Below are 27,228 nucleotides of genomic sequence, written 5' to 3' on the forward strand. Positions count from 1 at the left end.
TCTCCACTTATCTGTAAGCTAATTTATGGGCAGGGGTACCTTGAAATTCAAGGCCAAATGCCAGCGAATGTAGTGTAAAATAGGTATATTGTAGTAGTGTTGCCTAGTCTGTTTAAATAAATAATCTATTGCATGAGTTTCCTGGCTGAATTACTGAAGCATTTACAACAATATAATTCCATAAGCTCTCTGTTACCCTACTAACCCAGTACTTACAGCAACCTATAACTCTGAGCTTGCTACTAAGAAATCCATCTGTTTTAATCCTGTGTCAATGTTAGATGTGGTTGGGGTGATTCAGGGGTTATGCTCAACGACCTGCAGTTAAGACCCATGGGCAACCTGGCTCTGATATGAGTAACTTCCAGTCTAAGCCCAGCTCTGACAGGAATAGTGAATGCCTCCCTTTCATCAGGATTGGTGCTGGAATGGCTCCAGTTTGTAATGGGTTATTTCTCCTCCAGTTGAGGGGTGCTGTGGTGTGCTCCAGGGCTCCAGCCTATATCCCATGCTCTTCCGTCTCTGTATTCTGCTGCTGGGATCTCTTTTTTGTAATTCTAATCTGAACTTTCATTTTTCTGTAGATGACACTCAGATGTATTTCACACTCCCACCCCACATTGATGCAGCCTCTCTGTGCTGTGCCGTTATCTTTCTGAGGTGCAGACCTGAATCTCTCAGAATGATCTGAAATTTAACTGTAGCAAAACAGAGGTTTTACTTTCTGGTCCACGGAGTTGCCTTGGCCCTTGGCCCTCGAAGGAGGTCTTCTGGTTCTGCCTCAAATGCCTGGAATCTGGGAATTATTTTCGATCCTGCTTTGACTTTTGAAGGCCATTTCTGTTCACTAAGATTTTTTTTTGGCACCTGAGAAGTATAGCTATGTTGAGGTCTGTGCTGTCCCAGGCTGATGCTGAGACATTGATTCATGCTGTTGTAACCTCTAGGGCTGATTATTGTAATTCCTTGCTGGTCTCCCTGATGCCTCATTGAATAGGTTGCAGCTCATATAAAATGCCTTACACACACTAAGACTATTGGTCGTATTTCCCCAGTTCACTATATTGGCTTCTCGTGAAGCAGAGCACTGATTTCAAAGCGTTGCTCCTCCCTTTGAAGGCTATCCATGGTTCTGGCCCTGCCTATAGGGAGTTACTTATTCTCTATAAACCAGCTTGTACTTTGAGATCAGCAAAGGATGGCCTCTTGGTTATTCCAAGAACTCGATAAAAACCTTTGGTTCAAGGGCTTTTAGTGAGCAAGCTACTTCACTTCCAAATTATTATCACTTTTATTATTTATTTCTTAGCAGATGCCCTTATCCAGGGCAACTTACAATTGTTACAAGATATCACATTATTTTGACATACAATTATATTATTGTTGCATACAATCACCCATTTATACAGTTGGGTTTTTACTGGAGCAATCTAGGTAAAGTACCTTGCTCAAGGGTACAACACTGTCCCCCACCTGGGATTGAACCCACAACCCTCTGGTCAAGAGTCCAGAGCCCTAACCACTACTCCACACTGCTGCCCCTATTCTGCAGGAAAGCCAGTCAATGTTATCTGGAATGCAGAGTGTCAGTATTTTAAAATCTAAGAATCTAACAAATCTAACATTACACCAGCGAGCAGTTTGGAGCTCTTTTGGCTTGTTTATTTTTGTAAAGAGCCCTGGGATGCTTGCACATGAAGGACGCTGTATAAATTAAATTGGGATGGGATGGTTCAAACTCTTTAAGAACCGCTGGCTTAGAAAATTGCATAAGTACACAGGGCTTTTAATCTTAGGTGGAGAAGTTCAATCTGCTTATAAACAGCACTCCCAGTACACTGTCCAGGGCCCTGTTTATCAAGATCATATTCGCCTTTAACCTTAGCAACAGACAGAGCTCATAGCAACATGATCCTCTGCTAATCCCTGTGATCCTCTGTCACAGATAGCTCGGGTGGTGACGTCAGACCCGGAAGAGACAGGGCACAGTTTGCTGAGCGAATGCGCTGTTGCGCCGGTTTATTGAAAATAAAAGATTTAACAAAACACTGAAGAAAACAAAACAAACAGACAAACAAACAGTTGGCAAACCCCAAACAAGTATCGTGCTGGTCCTTCCAGCACAAGTAGCAATTGTTTATTTCTTTAGCTTTTAATTCTTTCTCCTCTCCCTCTCTCCCGTTCTCCACTGCGAACACCCACCCTTGTGTGCGTGAAACACTGACTCTTTAATGCAGCTGTAGCGAGACTCAATTGCTAATCAATCATTCAACTGAATCTCGGCACAGTCTGCACGTGACCTACTTTGTGCACTTCCCGTGCCCAAATACTAATACACATTTTATCTGCACGTGAAGTGATTGTGCAATCCCTGTGCCTAAATACAACTATACATTTTAAATCACCTCTCTACATGTCCCGTTTATACCCTGTGCACCAATATATATACACCAACAATAACATACTACATATAACATAAAACACAAAATACGCACAGGGGCGGGGCACACCACCACATCCTCATATATTAAAAAAACAGGGAAAGTGACAAACTACTGTATGGACAGTGTTGTGTGATGCACTGCCATTATGGATACTGTCCCCTGTCGGTGTGATGAGATGAAGTTAGAAGCTCTAAAATCATAAATGCAGATGAGCTTGGCTCTACTGCATTGTGGTTAAGACTCTCGCTTGTGGGGTGCGGGGTCGCCGATCTGCATATGGGTCTTTCCCAAAAGCATATTCAAAGACTGCAGGTTGAGGATTAGCTTGGCACTGAGTGATACAGAGCAGCTCTGCTGAGAACACCTACCACGAGTGGGTATTTTGGAAGCAATTTCAGAAGTAGAATGAGAAAACTATTAACCTTGTCTACACTGGACACCATCACAAATCACACAATTCCAAATTGCAGGCAGTCTCAAAGCACTGGAAAGGTAAGCAGACTGAACTGCTCTCTTGCCCTCTTAAAGTTTTACACCCTGCAAAGTTTACAACACAGGCATTGCGTTACCTTTCCTGTGTTCCGTGTTCAGATCGTAGGGTTATATTTTTAAACATATTGCAGACTCTTGAAATGTTTTAATCACACATCATGAGTCATAAATCTATTGGGAATATGTTGAAAAACTAATTGTTGTGAGAGCATTTGGCACATCTGTGCTCGTCCCTTTCCAAGTAGCTGATTGATCCAAAAATGTTGTCAAGTTGGGTCTTATAGGATCCCAGTGATTCTGAATTAAAAACATAGTTATGTAGCCCATCCATATTCTCACCACTCTCTGTGTAAAGAAGTGTCTCCTACCCTCTGTCCAAAGTCTATCTCCACTTAATTTCCAACTGTGTCCTCTGGTCCTGGTTTCTGAGTTTAAAGCATTACCCCTAATACAAAATAAAAACTAGAACTAACTGCTAAGGTCAAGTACATTCAAATGAAATGTTATTTTATTGGGATTCTGTCCATTATTCCTGCATCTGACCTAACAAGTACAACGCACTGATCAATACAACAGCACTGATCAAATTATACCTCTATATATTATTCAATTAAACCTGCAGTAAACATTTCAGAGGCTCAATTTTTGAAGGATGAAACTAAAAGCATGCTTCTTTTATTCATGAGGGTAGCATTACCAGAATGAGAAAGTGCTGTGGAAATTAGAAATTAGAAATTAGCAATCTGCAATCAGGACTCCTAAGAACGATTGCAAATATTATAAAAGGGTAAGGGGAATAATATAAAAAAAAGCTTGAATCAAATACAACTATAACATAAAATTGTTCAATCAATTAAATAGAACTTTAAAAAAGAGAAATACGTTGTAATAAATCCAAACCACTTACTAATAGAATTACTCAAGATTGTATTTCTTTTTTATATTAAAGGCTTAAGTGTATAACCTTGGATAGACCAGGTCCGACATAGGACCGCAAAGGGTTAAATTGCATTCCCTGCCTCAAGATGGCTTCACATGTAACCGCATGGACCTCTCAGAACTACATTTTACAGGATGATGGGAAATGTAGTCCTGAGATGTCCATGCGGGTACATGTGAAGCCATCTTGAGGCAGGGAATGCAATTTAAAAGTTTAAAAAAGTGGTCAAAATGTAAAAAAAATAATAATAATAAAAAAATTTAAACAATACACACATCTTACATAAACAGTTGTAGCAACACATGGGAACATGTAACACAATACAATAAAAAGGTCCTTATGTACCCTTTAAGCAGGCTGGTGATCTACAATCATATTATAAAATATTACTGTACCGGTAACAAAATGCATTACGCTACAGTCCTAAGTATTTACTGTTTCCTTGAGGCTTCACTTAATTCAGGCCAACAATTCATTATTTTACTTGAATAAGAACATTTAGCCTAAATAAGTATTTAAATGTACAGTAAGTGATAAACAATGTCTAGGGATACACATTCTTTTTAACTTTCAAGAATTCAATGGAAATAACTGTTACTTAAATGCTGTATGTGGCCGACAGTTCTGAAAACTGTACTGATTTACACACTTTCATGTTCATTTGAGCACATCACAGTCCTTTACAGTCTCTTCATGAAAAGTCTTTCCGTTTCCTGTCTCGCAGCCATTTTCGTGCAGGAATGTATTGAAAGCGTTCGCATTCCAGACAGCAGGCCCACGCCTGTTTACATCAGTTCACAATGCACATGCTCAGTTAACTGTACGAAAAGTATGAGCGCTACACAGTAAAACAGGAATACGTGCTTACAATATTACACTTAAACAGGGTAAATGTAATGGACCTCTCAGCTTTGGTAATGGTTTGGGGATTGAACACACGTAGGTGGGATATACACTTAAACGATATACACTTAAGTGGGGTAGACTGCATTTAAGAACTTTTTAAATAATCAAAATAATTTGTCACAAGAAATTCTATATACCTTAAAGTAATTGTCGCTAACAAAATATGTCAACGAACTGCCATAAATATGTGTTACAGCAAACATGCATGTTCTGTTTAAAACATCTTGTACTACTTAAGGTTAAAGGAAGTTCTCAGTTTCTATGGCTTATTTTCAGGTCATCTGTCACACTTGGAACTTCCTTTACTTCATCTCATCAGCGTCTCCAGCATCATGTTAATGGCTGACAGCATGTCAGGAAGCAACTGGTTGGTTTATCACAGGAAAAATCCACCTCCAGGTGAAATGGCCCGGTGTGACAGGGTAGCGTTGTGGGCAGGGCTAGTTACCACCAGGAGGGAGACTCAGAGGCAGGAAGGCAGTTGCCTTCACTGATCCTCTCCATACTCTCTCCAAAATCTCTTTCTCTCCTTGTCAGCCTTGTCTGGCTGTAAGACCATAATGTTTGAAAATAAAAATACAGTAGTCCATCGCATATCCGATTGCGGTGGGACCAGAGTAAGGGCGGATATGTAAGAAGGTGGATAAATGAATCCTGTTATAAATACCATTATACACAGCTGTAACAATTACTATTTTCACACATTTATTGTTTTGAGATTCAGCTTTTATTAGGGAGCTCCCCTAAATCCCTTGTTTAGAAAGAGACAGGGTATTAATGCTTGTGACAGGGTAGCCATCTGCCATGTGGGTGCGTGCATTTGCTGCTGAGTGACAGGCAGGAGATAAAGACTGAGGTTGAAGTTGATATGCCCCCCGCAGGTGAACAGGATTTATTTACATATCAAGTCAACACACTGAACAGCTCATGTGACACTACCAGCAATGGTAGCACACGGAGTACATACAGCACAGTGTATGAAAACTTTGCTAGGATCTTCAATATCTGAACTAATCTTCTCTGCTCAATAATAAACTAACGTTGCTGAAGAGCTTGATCATGGCGGATAAATGGTTAGGGTGGATATGTGACGGGCGGATGCACGACGGATTACTGTACGTTTACTATAACACATGTGTCTTTCAAAACTGCACACCTGAGACCTACTGCATATAACGAATGGAAGAGCACAACAGGTAAGAATTATTTTGTCAGCTTTAAATAAGAAGGTCCCCCCTCAGAGGGCAGGCTGTGAGATGGGACCCATCGACCCCCTAAAGGGAGACACAGTTTCAAAGGAGGAGGTGGGGTGGACAATATGATAGGGAGGTGCTGTAGCCTCGCCCCTAGAATCACAGCAAGACTCCCATTAAGATTGTGCTCATCATAAAGGGTAACAGTGCTTCTCACGATGGCATTTTGAACAGTTACAAAGCTTCCCAATAGAGTGAAGTTTATACGTTTATTTATTTATTAATTTATTTTAATTTAGAGTGACCAATTATTATTTTTATTTATTTATTCCCCCAATTTGGAATGCCCAATTATGTTTTACCTCCACACCGCAGCGAGTCCCCACACAGCACAGACATTCTGAGGGCGTGTGAGTGTTCTCCGATCTCACAAGCCTAAAGCCAGAATCGCTTTTACACCGAGCAATCCAGAGCAGAAGTGGGCGGGCTCTGGAGAACAGAGATCAGCCCTGCTTTCTATCCACTCTGAATGTGCTTGGTGTCTGGGCAGTAGGGTTCGCTGTTGCACGATGAGGAGAATGAGTCTATGCTGGTTTCCCATCCCCCACCCCAATAGCGTCAGAGCCAATGTGAAGCCCCCTTCAGAGTCCTCAGCAAAGTTCAGCCTCTTTGCACAGCCCAGATGCGAACTGGCGCCGTCCAAGCTGTGTGACTCATCCTGCGCTCCCAGCGGCAGCGCTTTAACTGGATGAGCCACTCAGAGACCTCTAGAAGTTTAAACATTTAAACGTGTTTATCCTGCATATATTACCTTTGTGTCAGTCTCTTAGCAAGCCAGTGCAAGGTGTAATTTCTGCAATAAGGCCAATATTAAAATGACCACTAGGGTTGCGCACCAGTCTTTTTTCATCAGCTATTGCCACAATTCATCATGCCTGTGCTTATCGATATGAAAACTCCTCTTCATTATCGGAATGACATTTTCGTTGACCCAGTAGGAGAAAGTGAGTGTCAATTAGCACACATGAATTAATGATGTATTGAAAGGTGATGAAACCAGGCATAAATAATTCAAGCACGTCTCAATTCTAAATACTTTCAATTGCATTTTGAAGTGAAAATTACATTTTGTCACCTGTGTTTTTTCCCGTTTTGTAGTGCATATATATGCATATTTATATATTCATGAATTCTTGAAAAATAACAAGTTTACTGCACTTCTTTCTATACCAGCTATCATGTAATGGAAGTACATTTTATTTTTAATATACATCTCTTCAAAAAAGCACAATGGTATTAGCTAGAATCTCTTTATTCTTTTATTTCCAATCATTTTGAGTGGTTTCTATTGCAATTACTCAAATAATGTATTTATTTTTGAAGGTATGTTCTTTAATTCTGGTGACCTATTGCAGACATACAGTATGTTATGTGGTCTAGACCGTGTCTTTAAATTAGCGAGCGCTAGCACCATCTAGTGCACAAGCAGTGTACTGCAGCAAAACAAAAGGAAACTCAATCCCCCCCCATGATGTCTTAAGTGCTGTAAAAACACACAAGCAGCTTTTTATTATTATATACAATCGCATTTCATAAATAAGTATTCAGGAATATGTTAGACTTTACAAACCGTAGTCCGAATTATATTGAAGTGTTGAAAGAGACCTTGTTGAATGACTTATTCAACGCTTCAGAGTGAATAAATGTTTTTTTTAATTCTTTGTTTTCCATACATTTTTATAGACAGTACAGTGAAACCTAACTACTTAAATACACAGTAATTCCTATTTAATATGCATTACCATCACTTCAGAGATCTCAATTGTTCTTATGAAAGATGCACACATTATATTAAACATGTGTTTGATTTTTAATGGCATTTTTTCATAGCATTTGTAACAATAAAACGTTTCTTGAAGTCTTTTCCGTGCTGCACTTCCTGTTGAAGGAACGCTTCTCAGAGTTTGTGTCCTCTAGTTTTTTTTTTAAATAATGACTCTTCCTGAGTGTATTTAAAAAGAAAAAAGAAAACATGTTTTAAGTAGCAGTTGCTTCTTTTCATATGACTGCATTCTTTCAATGTAAATTTGTGAATTTGTGAACACAAAAGTGCTATAAGGACCCTAAATCTTCAGTAGCGAGACATTTAACCTAATGGGACAGGACATCTGCTCCCTGAGATTCATGTGTATTGTATTGGTTAAGGAGGGGTGGTGAGCATGATAACATACTGTTACAAGAACAAGCAAAATGGATACATGGGCTTCGGAGTGAATCTCCAGGAGGTTTAAATGAGGAACTTTCATTAGTTCCAGTTCTGTAATTGCATTGTTGCAAATTCATTGTAACTGAAGTCACTGAGAAACAACTGTTTTATTGTAATGTTGAATCTTTCCCTTTAAGACTGAATTAATTAACTAATTGTAATAACCACCAATTAGATAGTAATTCATTTTGTTTGAATACACACTGAGGAAGGTATCTAACCGCAAGAGAACTGCTGTTTAAAAAAATAATTAAATTAAGAAATAAATAAAGTCGTCTTTTTTAATTATGTAGTGTATGCCATTTCACTATATAGTGTATAAGGTTTCAGTTTGTAACGTATGAGATTTCACAATGTAGCAGATAAGATTTCACTGTGTAGTGTATGAGGTTTCAGTTTGAATTATGTCCCTAATGGTGCCTCATACAAAATCGTTGGTACACGGTGTTTCAATTCAGGTACAGAGCCCCTTGAGGTGCAGGGAGACAGAATACGGCCATGTTCAGATTCCATGCAAAGGGTAAGCAGGTAACATGTTGCTTATGCAGCACAGATACAGTAGTCTCCCGCTAAGAGAACCCGATACTGTGGTGCATAAATGGAGCAAAGACATAAAAAAAAACACGCACTGACATGGTATTCTGAAGACATGTCTCGCACCTTTATAGAGCGCCTGCCCCATCGCCACGGGTCGGCATAACTTTCGGGGCGTGGTTTCATTAACATATTCGCCAAAGCGATTCTGACGACAGTGCAGTCAGGTCCCAAATAGATATCTGAGCACTGGGTTTTTAATTTCATCTGAATCACACTTTTGTAGAAGCCACTCCCTGTGGGGCAGATGTGATTGACTTTAACCACTGCTTTTGCGATTGCACTCATTTCATCAGAATAGGGCCCTAACTGTCAAACTAAATTAACACAGCACCCCTACACACGTTAAAAAATAAGCAGCAGCTCTAGATTAATTATGAATACCTGTAGAGGAGCAATATTCAAGACAGGCACAAAATTATTTAACAGAATGGTGAAGCAACTCACCAGAACGGAAAACACCAAATTGTTCGGTGACTTGTGTTTGATTCAGTTGTTTTTTCAGGAGCTCAAACAATTTCCAACTTTTTGTAGCAAGAGAAACAGCTACACTTTTGTCGTTTGTTGACATGCCATTTTGTAGCGCTGGGGTGCACTCGTGGAAATCAGAATACAAAACAAGGCAAAGATACGATGGCGGTTCTGGAAAGATTTAATAAACCAATCAGTTCACCTCAAGACACCCTCGCGATGACAAGTCACATTTGAAAAGATTGAATAAACCATTTGATGGTGATGAGTTATCAGGTTACAAAACAGTACTGTACCAGTTGTGAACAAATTGCTAGCTGTGCCAAAAAGGTGTTCTTTTAAGCAAAGTTCCTGTTCTTTTAGGCGGGGCATTTACATTGGGAAAAATCAGTTTTACCACAAGGGTGTTCTCTTAGGCGAAGTCTTCCTATATGTGGAGACGACTGTACAAGGGCTGGCCCCTGACCCATTCATGCTGGTGAATGGGACTGTATGTTAAACCTGTTACATTCAAATCAGAAAAATATATGTGAGGAAAGTTTGATAAAAATATATATACTGTATATATATCCTATTTTATATTATTTACATTTTTTTATACTACTTATTTATTTCACAATTTTTTAAAGTAAGAAGAATTCAAATGACTTTTTAAAATTGTTTTAATGTATATAATTTGAAGGGGTCTTTTATCATTTTATTTTTTACTATTTCTCTAAATTGTTTTGTATATTATACATTTTTGTTAGTTTTATCTGAAAAGTGCTTTGAGTCGATGTATCACGAAAGACTCTATTTAAGAAATAAAGGTTGGTGGGTAAAGATGTAGGACTGTAATGCACAGTGATGAGTCAGACACTACACCTGAAAGCTCTGACTTCTCTCTGTTTATAACTGATTCACACTCAAGGCCGTCAGAACAACTGTAACCCTTACTCACCCGGGAGGTGACTCACAATTCTTTAGTGTTCTTTAAATAAAATGTACAAAAATGTGGATGAGTCAAACTGAGAAAAAAAATATACAAAATGATCTTTTAAAAAAGTTACTATAATGGGTATCCAGTACACCCCCACAACGAAAATGTGTTTAAAGAGATACTTTAAGACATATGTTTTCTAATATATTTGACTTTCTTTCAAAGTGATTTTTCCTTCCCAGTCTCATTTTGGGATCTTGCAACCATTTACGATTATGATTTAAAAGAGACAAAAAGATGATATAATACATGGCATGGGCAATATTAAAACAAGAGAACACAAACTAAAATGTAGCATTTATTTTAGCACGGACACTGTCTTTATTAAAACCTCTCTATCCAATTTGATTTGTCGTTATCCTGGCATGGGTGGGCATGCCCTGGTACACCCAGGGTCCCTTGATTACTCTCGAAGGTTGAACGAATGCCATAGTTTACTATGGCTGCTTTCCAGACAATATTGCACCCATCTACCATGCCAGAATGGTTTGATGAGCAAGACACAGGCTTCAGACATCATCCACGGCCACCACAAAACTCAGATCTCAATGTAATTGAACAATTTGTCATGACAACCCTCTGCATACCTCTCTGCACCAATTGTGTGAAATATTAATGGCTGACCTTTCAAGACACCCTCCAGCACTGAGTTTGCCACTTGTTTCAAGGCTGTGATCAGGACAAAAGATACATCTGGTATCAGGCACAGCTCCTAATACTGTTCAGCCATTCCTGAACTGCCCTTTGACTGTATAATTATGGCAAGCCAAATTATCATTTAGAGATCTCAAATTAATTTATAGATATCTCTAAATCATTTTCAGATATCTAAAATACATTTAGAGATATCTCTAAATTATTTCAAGATATATCTAAATGAACAGGAAGCTATTTTAAGATATCTTAAAATGATTTAGATATCTGAAAATGATTTAAAGATATCTCAAAAACATTTTGAGATATCTTAAAATGATTTAAATATAGCTGAAAATGCATTTTAGAGATCCCCCTCCCCGTTTATAATGCTCTTCAGTTATCTCTAAATGAATGGGAAGTTATTTTGAGATATCTCTAAATGACAGTTTGGCATGCCATGCTAGCAAAATATTATTTAAAGATATCTGTAAATCAATTTGAGATAACTGTTTCATTTTTAGATATCTCAAAATGAAATGAAGATACCTTCAAAACAGATTATTTACAGAAATTGCATATTCATTTAAAGATGTCTGCAAATGATTTACAGATATCTCTACATTTTTTAAGATATTTTAAAATTATATTTGAGATATTGCTACATGATAATTTGGCTTGTCATATATAATATCCACGTACAATTTACTGTGAAAATGGTTTAACTGTGAATTGACCGAATTTGTGAATTATTGAGTTATGAAATTAATCAAAGCAGTTTATTCAAAACACAAAAACTATATTTTCCAAATGGGATTTTAATGCAGAATGATTATTCATATTATGAATAAGGGCCAACTTCTTTGTACAGTATTTAAAATGTATCTATAGACATGGTTTGTCTTTTATTAAAATATACAAGGAGAGTTACAAAATAAAAAACATAGACTATATTACATGTTTAAATGTAATTGTTGTTTAGCACTGGGGACATCTGAAACTTCATTTAGTTATTCTTAGTGTGGGGTTTATCATTCCAGAAGTATGAAGCATTATTTGTACTTTAATTATCAGACAAGCACTCTTGAGAGGAAATTATATAAAGAATACATGTTTTTTTGTCCATGTAAGATAATCTATATATTGACCTGTAACCTGTAAATCTGTTAGGAGAAATAATGTTGAATTACTTTGTTTGTAGGAAGAAAATTCATTATGGGGGAGGGGAGGGTGTTACTTCATTAGAGCAGCTGATGCAAGAGACGACCAAACATTTGTAGCAGCTGTTAAAGAATTCTGCTTAAGACCGTTTCTGCACGGTGATTTTAAACAGCTCAAGCTCGTTCTACAGGAAATGTTTCTCAGTAAGAAACCATGGCACCTGCTATCTTAACAACTGGGTCCAAGTTGCACAATTTTTGTGAATGAAAAATAAACAAAAACAGTATAAAAGCCGTTTGAAACACTGCAAAATATTGTATATGAACTTCCGAGTTGTTTCTCATTAGTTGTATCTATCTGCTCGTACGTTTTTACGAAGACACGTTGTTAGTTAAATATCAAACATACTGTATCACAACACGAATCCAATACAAAGGTATGCATAGAAATGAATACTGCGCTGAAACTTTCGTGTCCGCTCTGAAGGCAGAGTTAAGCGCAGTTTTAAGTACAGTTTAAGTTTCCTTACCGTTTGTGAAAGGACGACGGCCAGGACATCCTGGGTTTCTTCAGACCCGGTCGACATTTCTCCACGCTTTTGCAGTACCGCTCCGTGTCCGAGTGGTACCTTTGTTTGATCCGGATGTGTGTACGCGGTTGTCTCCACAAATGCTTCGGCGGCTTGGCCATTCCGGCACCTTCTCTGCTTAAAGTCGTGCACTCCATTCTTTTTTTTTTTTTTTTTGGTTTAAAAACAGCTACTGATCAGTGTTTCATATGTCCTCCGGTTTGATTTTGAAGATGGAGCAGCGGCACTGAACAATTTTAGTGATGAGAAATCATAAAACGATAAATAAAAAATAGCCGTCTGGGGTAAGGAAAAACATGTAGGTTCATAAATGGACAGTAACTCACAAGACGGCAGTGGGACACGTCAGTAATTTATGGTTGAATTTGGACGTGTCTTTAACAGACTCAGTAGATATGCTGTTAGTTGTTGATAATCAAATAAACAGCTAAACTTTCAGAAGCAGAAAACTCAGTTGTGGAACAGCGTTCTTCCACCGCAGAAACAGCGCCAGTCCTGAGGCAAGGGGCACTGTCCAGTACGAATGGTGCTGAAATAGCTAGTTCAACGCGGTCTGTTTTCACATTTAAAATACAGTACTCGTGTAACTTTGAGCTGGCTTCGATCGATATCGCTGAAGTACCCATGCAACAAGTCCATATATTTATCATTGGTAAATCATTGGTCTTGTCACGACAAACTTCATATTACAATTCCTTGGTGAACCAACCTACATACTATTCTCAAAAGTCTTCTTTTGTAAGATGTTATTAAGCAAAGCATTCATTTTCGCCCGTTCAAATATCTTCGGGTTTTGTTTGAGCGGATATATAAAAAGATGTACAGAATTTCAGTTTTGTTTTTTTCTTCATATACTGCGCTTCCGTGTTTATGGGTTTAAGAAAAATATAACCTATTCTTATTACCGATTTGAGAAAAGAGTATTTAAAACATGTTCTGTATTTATCATTTTAAATGCACGAGAGTTTACGCGAAAATAATTCCGTTAGAGGAGAGAGTGAGTGTGTGAGCGCTTCTTCCCCGCGTCTCATGAGCAGCAGTAACTCCATCCTAGCTCTTTACTGAAGCGCGCATCAGGCATCTGACTGCTCTTACAGCAGAAAGCTCGGGTTATATAGCACGGCGCAGACTTGCCTATTGACATTACATCATCTACAGTAAGAGCTTCACGCTGGGAAGGAAAGAGAAATAGATTTCAGCAACTAAACGAGACATGCATTGAAAACAAAAGTCTTTCAGTCATAAGGGAAGGGGTGAAGCAAACTGGTTCAAAAACAAATGTGATCATTACTCATGCTACCAGCACAGGAAAAAATATTCCGTGAGCAACTTCATTGCAGACACATGGATAATGTTGAAGATCAAAGACCAATTTACACCACCTTTATAAACACGCACATTTAATACATCTGACTGACTATTGCGCTACTTTAAGAGGTGGGGAATGGGATGGTATTCTACACCGGCGCTGTGTTTTGAGATAAAACAAATGCAAACCAAATAGTAAATGTAAAAATATATAAGATACTACATAAAGTACTGTATGCCATTTGTTATTATTTTAATTATTATTTATGTTTGTCTTTTAAACATTTGATGTACTGTATTTCAAAAGACACTTTATTATCTGGGACAGAGAGCTACATTGGTTCAGCAGTATACCTAGTTTAGATAACAATATACGGGTGCAGAACGTTTCAGAATTATTAAATGCATACGAATACAAAATAAACATGAAAAGCTATTTTAATATTTAATAATCGTGGGTGAGCCTACACTAATAACAGCTGCATCGTTAATCTGGAAATCTGCGTCAACACAGTGCTTTGGGTTTCACAACAACTCTGAACCTGCCTTCTTTCACTCAGCAATTTACCAAACAAACAAAACAAAACAAAAACGCATTTTGCCTTTAATTACAATCTCTTTCAGCTGTACTTTGCCATACAGCATCGGTTGTGAATAACATTCTACACCATTCTGAAAAATACTTTGTATTGTTATTTTACAGCACCGCGCTGTGGGGGAGAATGTCATTATTCAATTAAGAGTGACATCCTGTGTTCGAGCTCTCCTACATAACCATTTCACATTCCATGTGTTCATACGATAGTGTATGGCGTGATAGTGTATGGTTTAATTCCCATTATACAACAAGACAAACAGGTTTTCATAAATAAAACCAAAAATATACAAACAGAAAAAAGACTACTAGTAAATAGACTCACATAAAGTTTCATAGCAATTCTGCATTTAATCTCTTTTGCCCGTGTCTTCAAAGCATTTACTCAAGTCTTCAATGAATCCTATTTTTTAATAAAGAATATTCCAAGTTAACCTTACAAAACTTAACAGCAAAAAAAGTGTGAGTGTTGAGTGAGACACCGAATTGCTTGTTGCCTGTTCTGTAAAATATATAGATATATTGGTGTTTTTCTCCTTTATTATTATTATTATTATTATTATTATTATTATTATTATTATTATTATTATTATTATTATTATTATTATTTCTTGGCAGACACCCTTATCCAGGGCGACTTACAATTGTTACAAGATATCACATTGCTTTTTTTTTTTTTTTTTACATACAATTACAATTAATTTGTACATATTATTTATTATTTTTGTTTTTACTGGAGCAATCTAGGCAAAGTACCTTGCTCAAGGTTACAGCAGTAGTGTTCCCCACCTGGAATTGAATCCATGACCCTCTGGGCAAGAATCCAGAGCCCTAACCACTACTCCACACTGCTTTACAAAAATAGGAGTTAATTAAAGAGTGGCGGAAAGGCTTTAAAATTGTGTTTTACTTTATATCACGTCATTTTCACACAAGATGATCTCTCGTATATAATAAGCGACAGCCTAAGCTGAACATGTTATTATAGTCTGAGGAAACAAGTATGTCAATTTTTTACTAATAGCCTTCAAGAGGTTGGCGTTATATCTGAGATACAACAGTTTTGTACTAAAGTCAGAAAAGTAAGTACAACTGTGGTGGTATCCATTAATAACAGTTGGGCTTTCTCTTCAAGATGCAGTTACAACAATCAGCCACCTGATGTAAGAATGTAAAGATAAAACCATGTTAAATCTGGCATATGTTAAATCCCTACCCTTCATAGAAAGTTCAACAGTCAATCTTTCTTTGTTAATCCTAAGAGGTAAAGCACCTGAGGAAATGTGATTCATTCTCTTGACTGCAAGATGGAGATGGCTTTCCATCTTTACTGCTGTGTTGGACATTAACAGCCTCCCTCAGCTTCGGGGAGGAAATCACAACATTGATTTTTTTAGCATGGCTGTGCACCCTTCATTTAAGAATGCCTTTCCTGACAGCAGTTATCCTCTACAACACAAACTAATCACGGGTCGGGTTCTAAAGGATCACGGTTGGTTACACGATTAAAAGAATATTAACAGCAGTGTGGAGTAGTGGTTAGGGCTCTAGACTCTTGACCGGAGGGTCGTGGGTTCAATCCCAGGTGGGGGACACTGCTGCCTTGAGCAAGGTATTTTACCTAGATTTCTCCAGTAAAAACTCAACTGTAGAAATGGGTAATTGTATGTAAAAATAATGTGATATCTTGTAACAATTGTAAGTTGCCCTGGATAAGGGTGTCTGCTGAGAAATAAATAATAATTAACAATCATTATAAACCTAATAGAATGTTGGATACTGCCTCAGCTAATCAAGATGCAACATTTCAAATCATTGTCTGTCAATGAAGTCTCATAGTTGTGTTTTAAATAAGCAACTAAAAGAAGGAATTCAAAGATGAACCAGAGTATTTGTCATATTGAAAGTTAGCAGTTAGGAGCTCGACAGCTCCGTTGGTAAAACTTATACAGTGTAATTCATTCTAAATAGATAAAAACCTGGTCATCTACATGACTCTTTTACCCAGAAAGGTTAGACAGCTCTGGTCATCCCCCAAATGGTGGAAAATCAGATGAAAAGGTCAGCACAATGGGTTTTACCACCTTTAGACAGGTTCTGACCAAAAGGGACACCATGATTTACATCAACCACGAATGGAGGAAACACTTATCCAAAACGTGGTTCCCTTGAGCAGGAATAATGAAATTAGAAACCAGACATGGTGCTGGTAAAGCATAGGCAAGCACAGTGAGTAAAAGGACAGTAAAAGTATAGCAAAGCTATGGGAAACTGCAACTTCCAAATGCATACAAAAATATTCTAAATGCATCCAGTTTAGCAATCAAAATCAGTTCCAGGAGGTTTAAATCGTGTTGGATTAGCATCAAGTGCATTCTTTCTGACAAGCTGTTTAGTCATCTAAATGTATGGAGTCATGTTTGCATTGAAAACCTTCCTGTTTCAGAACTGGTAGTGTTGATGTATTTAGAGAGTGTAATAGGATTGGGATTTGGAGATATGGTTGAGGTTTTTAAAATGCCCTGCAATATGTTTGTTTGCTCTCTAATTGTTTAAAGACCCTGTAAATGCCCTATACATCAGGGTTTTATAGCTTTTATAAACTGGTACACAAAACTTTTCATTTGTTACCTATTGTAGGTTGTTTGAAAATGTATTTTTAATCTAAGAAGAGTTTTAATAAGCAATACAATAATATTACTCACACATCTCCTGCCATAGCTATGACATCCATAACATGTACACATGTAGGTTCGACATACATACTGTACTGTACATACTGTACAGTACATACATACTGCACAGTACATACGGACAGGGCGTGCATGTGGATAAGGGGTTCTCTAGATATATGCAGAACTCTAAAGCATGATTTTCTATTAGTTATCTGCCAGGGGGATGCACTCCCTGTGTGGGATAATAAAAACCAAGCAGGACAGCTTAACAGAACAAAATACTGGACTCCATTCCTCTAATGAGCACAGTAGAACTCACAGCATATTAAAAGTGGGACTGTCACCAGGTACATTTGCAGTCTACATGAATATCAGCATTGAGACCAATTGATACCAATGGCAAGTGAGTGAGTGTGGAGTGAATGGAGTGCGTGGGTGAGTGGAGTGAGTGAGTGAGTGAGGTGAGTGAGTGAGTGAGTGAGTGGTGTGAGGGAGTGAGGGAGTGAGTGTTTGTGCTGTGATTTTTGTATTGTTTATCCATGTGGTAGTGAAGGTTAATGCCCAGCCTACACATAGCTATTCTTTTGTTTAAACCTTTTTATTTTGGCCCTCGTGCCATGTTTATTTTGTGGACTTAATGGTACACAACCAAGCAGGACAGCTTAATGGAAGAACCCCATGGTTTCCTACCTTGCTTCTAATAGTGAGCTTTTGATGGTTGTCAGGCTTCTGTCTCCAAGCATGAAGAAGGCTGGTCTGGAGCACTCCGGATCCAGAACTTTACTGCAATCTTGACTTGAGCGGCGCTGTGATAAGGGGGGGAGCTGAGGGGTCCCTGAGCACCTGCGCCTGACTGCCCCCAGCCCAGGATCCAGGTTAGCAGCATGGAGCTCAGCTGAGTCACGGGAGTGCTAGAATACATATGAAGAATATGTAGTTATCTGGAAAATAGATTGCTCTTTAAAGAATTGTTGTCTGTCGGCCACTTTTTGAAAATTAGATTCATATGAAAGTTAAACTAAATGTTTAAAATAAATACAATGCTCAGAACTGCCATTTGAAAACCACATCAAGCTCTTACAAATCAGAGAACTCCCTGGGATATCCCAACTGTCTTTTCCCATTCAATGACATGTTTTTAAAAGTTCAATACACATCAGATTGCATTCAGGACTTTACACTGTAAACCTTGTCCGATTTCAGTAGGATCTGCTGTAGTGAGGAGAAACAGTCTCTGTGGGTTTTGCCTCCCTGGCGCCAGAGCTAATGTGATGCTCCCTGTGCAATCCCCCAGCGAAGACTGGCAACTTGACACAGCCAGAACACAAACCTGCCCTCTCCTGATTGTATGATTCTGACTTGCCTTCACCAGGTGAGCCACTGTCTCTACGTGAATTCAAGAGAGAAGCAACAACAAAATGGTAAAGATATGAATCTTAAACTGTTTTCCAAAAACAATTATCTAAGTTAAAAAGTTCCCCAAATAGTCATGCAGGTCTTTATCTTTATAATATACAGTTAACAAAACTGGATGCAAAAAAGACCAACGTATGCAGAGTAAAATGCGCCTGCAGACCCAGCTCTGAGGAATGACTCACTATAGAATCACAGACGCTAGTAAAGTCGCATTGTGGCAGATAGGAGCCCTGTAACCAAATCACAAATAGACGCAGCACTATAAAAATCAATACTGACATTGCTAAAGTCATAATTATTATTTACATAATAATTTTAAGAGAGTAGTAGATCAACATAGTTACTTTGCTAGAAATAGTGTTCACAGTTTTTCAGTTCCAAAGGTAACCAGTTCAACCATGAATACTTATTATTTTATGGGTTTACAGATTACATTAAGAATCACATTAAGAATGTGAAGTTGTTTTAGTTAACAGGAGACTTCCGATTGAGTAACATTGTCTTTCTGAATGCCTATGATCATCTATTTTTACAGGTTATATGTTTCAATAATACTAATCATAATACTCTGCTGTCTCTTCATTCTAAACAGGACCCCAGTGGAAATAAGTCCATATGGTTGATGTTTTGGGGTATCCTGGGTATTAGGTCAACATACTATTAGTTTATTTGTATGAACTGCTTTTTGTCTGTAAGATTAATCAGTGTTTGTTTATTTATTTATTTATGTATTTTATTGATATTGTATGTGGACTTATACCAAATAACTTCAATTCAATTCAAAGGTTCAAGCGTGGCGAACTTGTCAAAAAATCAAACTAATATTGAGGTTTAATTTATATTCTGTCTAAACATAATATTTCAAGTCTTTTTTTACAGTGCTGGTGAAGTCAGCAAATGTCTCAATTTAGGGAAGAAGCAACAATGTTAAACCTTGTGCTTTTATACTATCTTCCGAACCAATAATTAAAGTAATAGTTTTCCTCAAATTGTACATGTTCTCGACAGCAAGTCTATATGTCTGTGTTGTCCCTGTACTGCAGAGCTAGATGAGACTGGCAGGAGCTGAAGCATTCAGGTGATTAGAGATCAATCAGCCCTTGCAGTTTGATCATTTTAGCATGCCTCTCAATCTCCATGTGGTACTACTGTGCAAATGTTTTTAAATCACAGTAATTCTACAGAAATGAGTTGCCTGTTCTGATTACTTTTTAGGGTGACCCTTTGCTTTAAAATGCTATTACTATCCGTACATATCCTGGAAATGGATCTTAAATCCATTTTTACACTTTTTCATAAAGTTGAATATTCTATAGTATCTTGATGCATTTTAAATCACTGTAATTGAACACTGTGTTTGAAAATCAACGTCAAATGGGAATTCTGCTGCCCCATTGGGGGAGAGGAGTTTGATGAGTGAACCTGTGTTTCAAAGTTCAGTGAAGGCTCTCCCCAGCCTGAACATTTTGTTTGTGTTTTGTTTAACCCTTTATTTTGGCCCGTGTGCCTTTTTGTTTGTGCTTTGGTGTTATTTTGTTTATTGAAAGTGCACGTTGGTGCTTTGTATTGCAGTTTCCTGGCTTTTGAGTCTCTGTCTCGCTGCTTCCCTGCCACACTGCGTTACTACTTTTTTCATACGACCAATATAGTTTCCAGCTTTGTTGCAACATAAAATGATTTTCGATTCAGAGGCATAGTTATGCAGCATGTGGTTTTCATTAAGGCAAAAGAGTTGACTTCACTGCGGAGGTGGCATTCTGTGCGTACAGACCGGGGTGTTGAAAGTGTGAAATGAGTCTGCCAAACAAACTAATAATACGTTATTAGTAAATGTACAGACTCACAGATAAGATGTATTCATCCTGTGATGAGAAGTAAACTAAGTTCAGAGCAGATTTAGCAGGGGCCTAATTGTTGAAACTCCTGACACCTGATCATTTTAATAATACACCGAAACACAGGAAGTTCTGAAGCCAAGGACTGGGTGCAGGGCTTGGGCGAGTTTTAACCCCTGAGACTGATAGTTACCCTAAGTTTCAATATGCATAGTTTTATATAGTGCAAAAGGTTAAATTAAAAGTGTAAAAAAAATAAAGTTTCCAGTAAAGTCAAGTACCGGTACTTAACTATTTCCTAAAAACAAAAATACAAAAAAAACTCAGAAATAAGTGTAGTTAACACTTGGAGAAACTGTACACTCAAACCATAGTAAAATATCATATTGTTTTAAATAATCTCTTTTCTTGGTTCTTTGTTTTATTTGTTTCCTTTAATTCATGAAATGCTGATGTTTAAAGTGTAATTCTACAAATTAAAAGTTTCTGATAGCAGTCCACTTCCTGTGCTGGAGGTCACCCACATGGTTGGAATCAGACCATGTGACCTACAGCACAGGAAGTGATTGGGCACCAGGAATATAATGCTCTGTGAACTCTGCAGGAATCTTTATGTACAGCACTCCTTTTAACCATCAACAAAAGTCAGGCACACACAGGTCAAGTTAGCCTTTAATCTGTGGCAGCTTCCAAGAGTAGCTGTAAATTGAATCATCTCACTCTGTGACATGCTTTAAGTTTACCTCCTCCCTGTCTCCAGAGCAAAAAGGATGTAATATTGAGGAACAGCCTTAACTCATTAAGGTGTTCTTAAGTTCAACACAAGTTATACATGCAGTGTTCATTAAAATGGCAATTAGATGTAATAATATACAAGTAGATAGTAGGACTATAATAACTATTAAGCTTTATTAGATTCATATTTTTAATTACCAGAACACAGGTTTCCCCAATTCCTGGCATTACTTTTGAAGAGTAACTTCTTTCCTTTCTGTATTGGAACCCATATAAAGCAAGTTACAAAATGAATATGTATTTTTTTTAATCATTAATTTTACTTCCATTCCATGCATCCGTGCCACCACTGATTTTCCATGTGGACGGTTTTGAGCATGTTACCGTTGTATCGACAACGAATTAGAACCTAGTCCTAAGCTGGGCCGCGTGTTGCTGGCTTCTTGATGGCAGGTCACACGAGGCAACACGCAGGCTTTGCTAGTCTCCCACGTGGTAAAAGCACTGATGTGCAGGCTGGGTACAGACAGTCAGAGAAGTGCAGGTTCATGCCCTGGCTGTGCGAAGTTGCCGGTCTTCACTGAGGGTCCCAGAGGGAGCGCCACATTGGCTGTTGCGCTACTGCAAGTTAGGGAGGAAAACTCCCCAGGGACTGTTCTCCCCCCCCCCCCCCCACCCCCATCCCACTGCTGGCCAGGTGCCTGGTAAGCTCAGGTTGACACCTGCAGGTCTTTTTCCTCAAAAGCCCAGAAACTTGCTGACATCTGCTCTTGAGTTCCAGGGCCTACAGAGGCTTGGGATCTGAGGACGCCCAATGACCTTCAGTCCTCCTGAGATGCTGTGGGGAAGTGCTGCGGCGAGGGAACGTAATTGGACATTAAAAAAAGGTATGTAAAATAATTGGGCACTCCATAATTAAACTGTGGCTTATGTGACTTTTACCCCAAATGTTATCCATTTACTACCAATGCAGAGGGTGAGTTAGTCGTCCTTTTATTCTATAGGATTCATAACTAATGAAAACCTTGAAAAGGCTTCGTGCTTGCGTGCTTATTACAGTTTCATGCTTCTCTGTGTAGTTCATTAGGAATCTCTTTGACAAGTACAAGCTGACTTTTAAAGAGCATACTTCTCATGGTTCATCCACATAGGAAATCACCATCAGAGCACGTTCAGGCAATTTCAGCTGACAAAACTGTTTCCTGGACGCTCTCCACTCAGTCCACAGGAGCCCTCACCACCTGCTCAATAATAAGAGCTCCCAGCGGAGGAGAGGTTGAAGCCAGCGGCCATTCAGAGATAAAATTAGATTTATTTCAAGCAAGCTCACAGGTACTGGCTAATTTATACAGAGAGAACAGCTTCTATAAATCACACAAGACTATTGAAAGGAAATCGCCTCAGGAGCCACACATGTATTTAAATGGAAGAAAAATCATCCCTTTTACACATCCCTCAAGTATTGGGACAGGTGAATTAATGCAGACAGACCAGGGTAACAAATACCACTCAGACTGAATATGTTGGTATCCCTGAATAAAAAAAAAAACCAGCCTCATCTTCAAATACTGACCTGCTCTTCTGTAGTCTGATCCCTGTAATCTGAACCACGCTATCATAATAAAACACATTAAAATACATTCCAGTATTGTAATTTTATGACAAGCGTGTAAACGTTTTATAGTTCAGTCTGTATTTTACTTAAGCTGAGGGAAAACAAAGCCACTTTGAATATTTCGGCCATCTTTAAATATCACAGAAACAATTTTTACGTATGACCTTCTGGTGTGACCCCCTTTCAGGTAGTATACTTGCTTTGTAGAATCTCTGAGGTCATTCGACACCGTTTTGAAAATGGGGAGTATAGACTCACCCGGGTCCCCCATTTGCCGTCTGCATGTCCTACAATTACAATGCAGTGTGTATGAAGGATGAGGGGCGAAATGCATGCATAACATTGTGCACTGCATACATCGTTATGAATGCAGTCACTGCCGGAGCTGTGGGGGTGGTTGGCGGGCAAAGGCAACTTAGCAAAGCGCGGTTGTTAAACTTTCGATTTTACAATGCCAGATGTGTGTTGTGCTGTTGGGTGCACAAAACAGAAGAGGAGAACAGCTTTGCCCACCTGTCTGTTGAGCAAGACAGGAGAGCAAAGTGGATTTCAGCCATTAGCAGGGCAGCAAAAAGCAGATCCACATAACCCAAAGTCAAAGAACACAGACTGGACTGGACTCAGCAATATATTGGTAGTTAGTTCTGGTCTTACGCTATCATTCTACTACTTCTTCTTATGGACAAACAATAATGAAAACTGCAATTTTACATTACAGACGCTTCATAGAAGTAAAGATTTTGTTTTAAATCCCCATACAAAGTTATGATACTGTAGTCCAGGGGTCTCCAGCCCTGGTCCTGGAGAGCCCCAGTCCTGCAGGTTTTCTAGGTGTCTTTACATCATCAGTGTCTAAAGATCTGGAACACCTGTTAATCATGACAAATTATTGACTTGATTTGCTAAACTTAAATAAATGACCAACAAAATAATTACATACAAACACACGCAATTTTGGAGTACATTTCTTCCAGTAATTATGAAGTGTGATATATATTAGTATTCATTTCTTTCTTTCATATGAATCTGTATTTTTCAGAGCAGCCCTAAAGTTAACATTGGCATGTTGCACATCAGTTAGTACAGCTATATTATTTATTGTTTATTTTTAAATATAAGAAATACAGTAGCACAGAACATAGGAACGAGTGTGTTCTCTCTCTCGCTCGCTCCTTCTCCTTCACTACTTGCTGTTCCCTTCTCGTAATGCCATCGCTGTGCCTGTGTTTCAAATAAACCTCCCCTTACTGGTTAGCTTGAGACGCAGTCGCCCCCGTCTGCAGCGTCATGGAAACCACTCAAAGCTAACAACCAAGAGGCCACGCCCCGAAAGTTATGCCGACCACTGGCACCAACTTAGATGGAAAAGGACAGGGCAAAGCATGTCTCCAAAATCACATTACAGGTTAAAGGCAGTTTGCTCCTGTTTGTGAAAAGTTTTTTCATTAAAATCAAACGTGTTTTGCCCTAACGTTGGAGGTTTGCTCCGTCATTAAAATCGGGCCCTTGAGATGCCTGAATAGATTCATGTTTATTTCAAATGTTTTACCAGGATAATCCTTTTGAGTTGAGGACATCAACAAAGACCAGTGGTACATGCAGGTGATGTCACGTATAACTGACTATAAAACAATTCTCAGTTGTTCAGAACGTTTGTGCAAAAGTACTTTTACCAGAAATGTTCTTGAAAATATGCATTGATCCGGTAACACCATCATAATGAATCAAAAGGCCTTGAAGAGACAGAAAAGTAGGGATCAAGGCTTTACACAGCATTTCAAATTCACAACAGTGCCGTCTATTCAGAGGATTGTTTGCCCAGCATGAAGCTTCGTTTGTGCTTCTGCCACAAGCACAGTTGCCCAAGTTCTCCTCCTGTTCCATTTCTGCTGTATTATCTCTGAGTGGTCTCCAAGGAATATTCTATCCTTGAATGTGACCCTGAACAAATCTGAATGAAGGAGACCAGGGACCCTTTACTGGAAAAGGAACTCTGAACATCTCAGAACACGTTTACAAAACAAAGAGCGGCTATAATCCTTCACAGAAGCTGCTTACAGAGAAGAAACATGTCAGAGATATGAGGATTGCAAAAAGTAAACTCAAAACCGGCTGTTTGGCAGACACGCAATGTAAGGATATTTCAAGGGAAAATGCTAACTTTTCAAAACAAAACCTCAAAAGGTACTATACAGTTTTATATATGTTTTGTATAAATACACACCCACTCGATATATCGAGGGTGTCGGGGTCCAGTATAAATCTGCTATATATCGAGGGCCGCGATATAGCGAGAGACCCATAGAAAAACATGTAGGCTAACAAATAAATACTGTACAACCACTCCTTCATTTTATCAGGGGCGTCAGAGTCCAGTATAAATCCTCTACGCAAACTGCTTTTTCTCATTTTTCGTATAAAAAGCAGCACACGGTAATTGCTTCTCATCAACTTCAGTCTCAGTCTTCAGTCAATTAATTTCATGAGTCTTCCTCTCCTTTCTCAAATGCACAAACCCTGCATTGAAATAATCCATTCCCAACATAGGAGGCTTGTTGCTAGGAAGCTGACGTCACTGCCTTGTGACTTTTGCTAGTGCATTGCTGCCATTGGCTCAAATAAAAACCGCTTCAGCAAGCAGATATTTAATTTGCTTTGTGTTATTGTGCAATACATGTATGTGTACCTGATAACAGTATGATATTAATGCTTTGTTTTTAATTGTTTTGTATATTGTTTGTGATGTGCAGTACAAAATAAAATGAACAGTAATTTTAAGTGCCTATGTATATTGCAGCAAAGGCATACACAGTTAGACAGTAAAAATGGGGAGCCAACTCCAGGACCGCGATACATCCGGATCTGCAGCATAGCGAGGGGAGATATAACGAGGAGTGGGTGTACTGTGAAAAAAAAAGATTTACTCAAATTTAAGTCACACGAAATAAAAAAAGTAATCTTGTTTGCTGAAAAAAGGGAAAGTGTCTGAGATGAAGACGCAATTGAAAGGCTATTTTTGCTTGCAAACATGACAGAAAGTCACCTTGACCAAATTGAATAAAAGAGGACAATAAAGCTGACTGAAATAAGGTTAAAGGTAATTGACCCTTTCCAGCTGCCGTAAACTCCAAGGACTGCCGTTCAATACTGTAACTACTGTGCTGTACATATTTTCCTTTCCCATTTGTAATATTTGGGGTACCACAGCACTTGTGGGAGAGACAGTTCAATAAAATATCTTGCATATTTTCAAAGAGGAGACGATTTTCTATTCAGGGATACCAAGATATTTAGTGAGAAAGTAGTCTGATTGAAGTTATCTGACAACAAACTCCCCGTCCCCAGTTATACTAGAATAAGGAGAACATTTCAGGGCACCATTCTACTTGTGAGATATCTTGCTCATTAAAATATTTAGCATATTTTTAAAGAGGAGACGATTATCTATTCAGGGATTCCAGGGTATTTAGTAAGTAAGGGGTCTGAGTGAGGAAAAATGGGCAACACAATCCCCAGCTTTAGACTTTTTATCTTAGTTTTTCTCATTTTACAATTCAAACCACATTTTATATCTCTTTTTTCATTTCTGTTTTTTTTTTTCAAATTCTGTATTATACTGTTTTTAATGTAATGGTTTAATTGTTTGTGTGCGTGCGTGAGCGTGTGTTGGGGGGGTGGGGGTGGGGGGGTGCAGATTTATAGTTATTTTATTTTGTTTGTTGTTGACTTTCAACCTGTGTGAAGTTTGTTTGACTGGAGTTAGGAATAGTAAATACAAATACAGTGAGAGTCAATGCAAAGTACTCATCAACACTATAAACAAACGCGCGCGTGTGTGTGTGTGTGTGCGTGTGTGCGTGTGCGTGTGCGTGTGCGTGTCTGTGTGAGACACGCTTTGGGATCCTTGTGATGAAAGGCCATAGAAATGACAATTGTTGTTGTCATTGGATATGAAATAGACTATGAATACATTCTGAATATCACAGTAAATAAATATTAGGACACAATTCAAAATCTTGAATGTTCTGATATTATTAACTGAATGATTTCTTGATTTAAAGCCTCCTTTTTAAAATTATTTTTGAGAAGTTTTTAAGACACTGAGACTGCATAATAATAATAATAATAATAATAATAATAATAATAATAATAATAATAATAATAATAATAAACAGCATGAAGGGTAAAGTGAATTAGCCCACTGCACCACCTAGCCCACATCCTCATTATATTCGGCCCAGGAGAACAGGACAAATTAGAAGTTATTGTCACTTATTATCAGAACCTCTTTCTGTGAGCCTTCAGTACAAGCATATCAACACCTGTATTCAGCCCCTGTATTCAGTACCTGTATTCAGCACCTGTATTCAGTACCTGTATT

General features: G+C 38.3%; 1 protein-coding gene across 2 annotated transcripts in view; it reads right to left on the minus strand.

Moving 5' to 3' along the window:
* The window catches only part of LOC131721857 (cAMP-specific 3',5'-cyclic phosphodiesterase 4D-like), a 182,645-nt gene that overhangs the window by 137,182 nt on the left and 18,235 nt on the right, over window positions 1-27,228 (minus strand). The window contains exon 3 of one of the 2 annotated variants that reach the window (XM_059014949.1): window positions 17,937-18,157. In XM_059014949.1, coding sequence (XP_058870932.1) covers window positions 17,937-18,157 — 221 coding nt within the window. Of the gene's footprint in view, window positions 1-12,608; window positions 13,079-17,936; window positions 18,158-27,228 lie in introns of those variants that run through there. The other variant, XM_059014950.1, reaches the window with a different exon arrangement.

This window comes from Acipenser ruthenus, chromosome 49 (genome assembly GCF_902713425.1).
Source record: "Acipenser ruthenus chromosome 49, fAciRut3.2 maternal haplotype, whole genome shotgun sequence".
NCBI lineage: Eukaryota > Metazoa > Chordata > Actinopteri > Acipenseriformes > Acipenseridae > Acipenser > Acipenser ruthenus.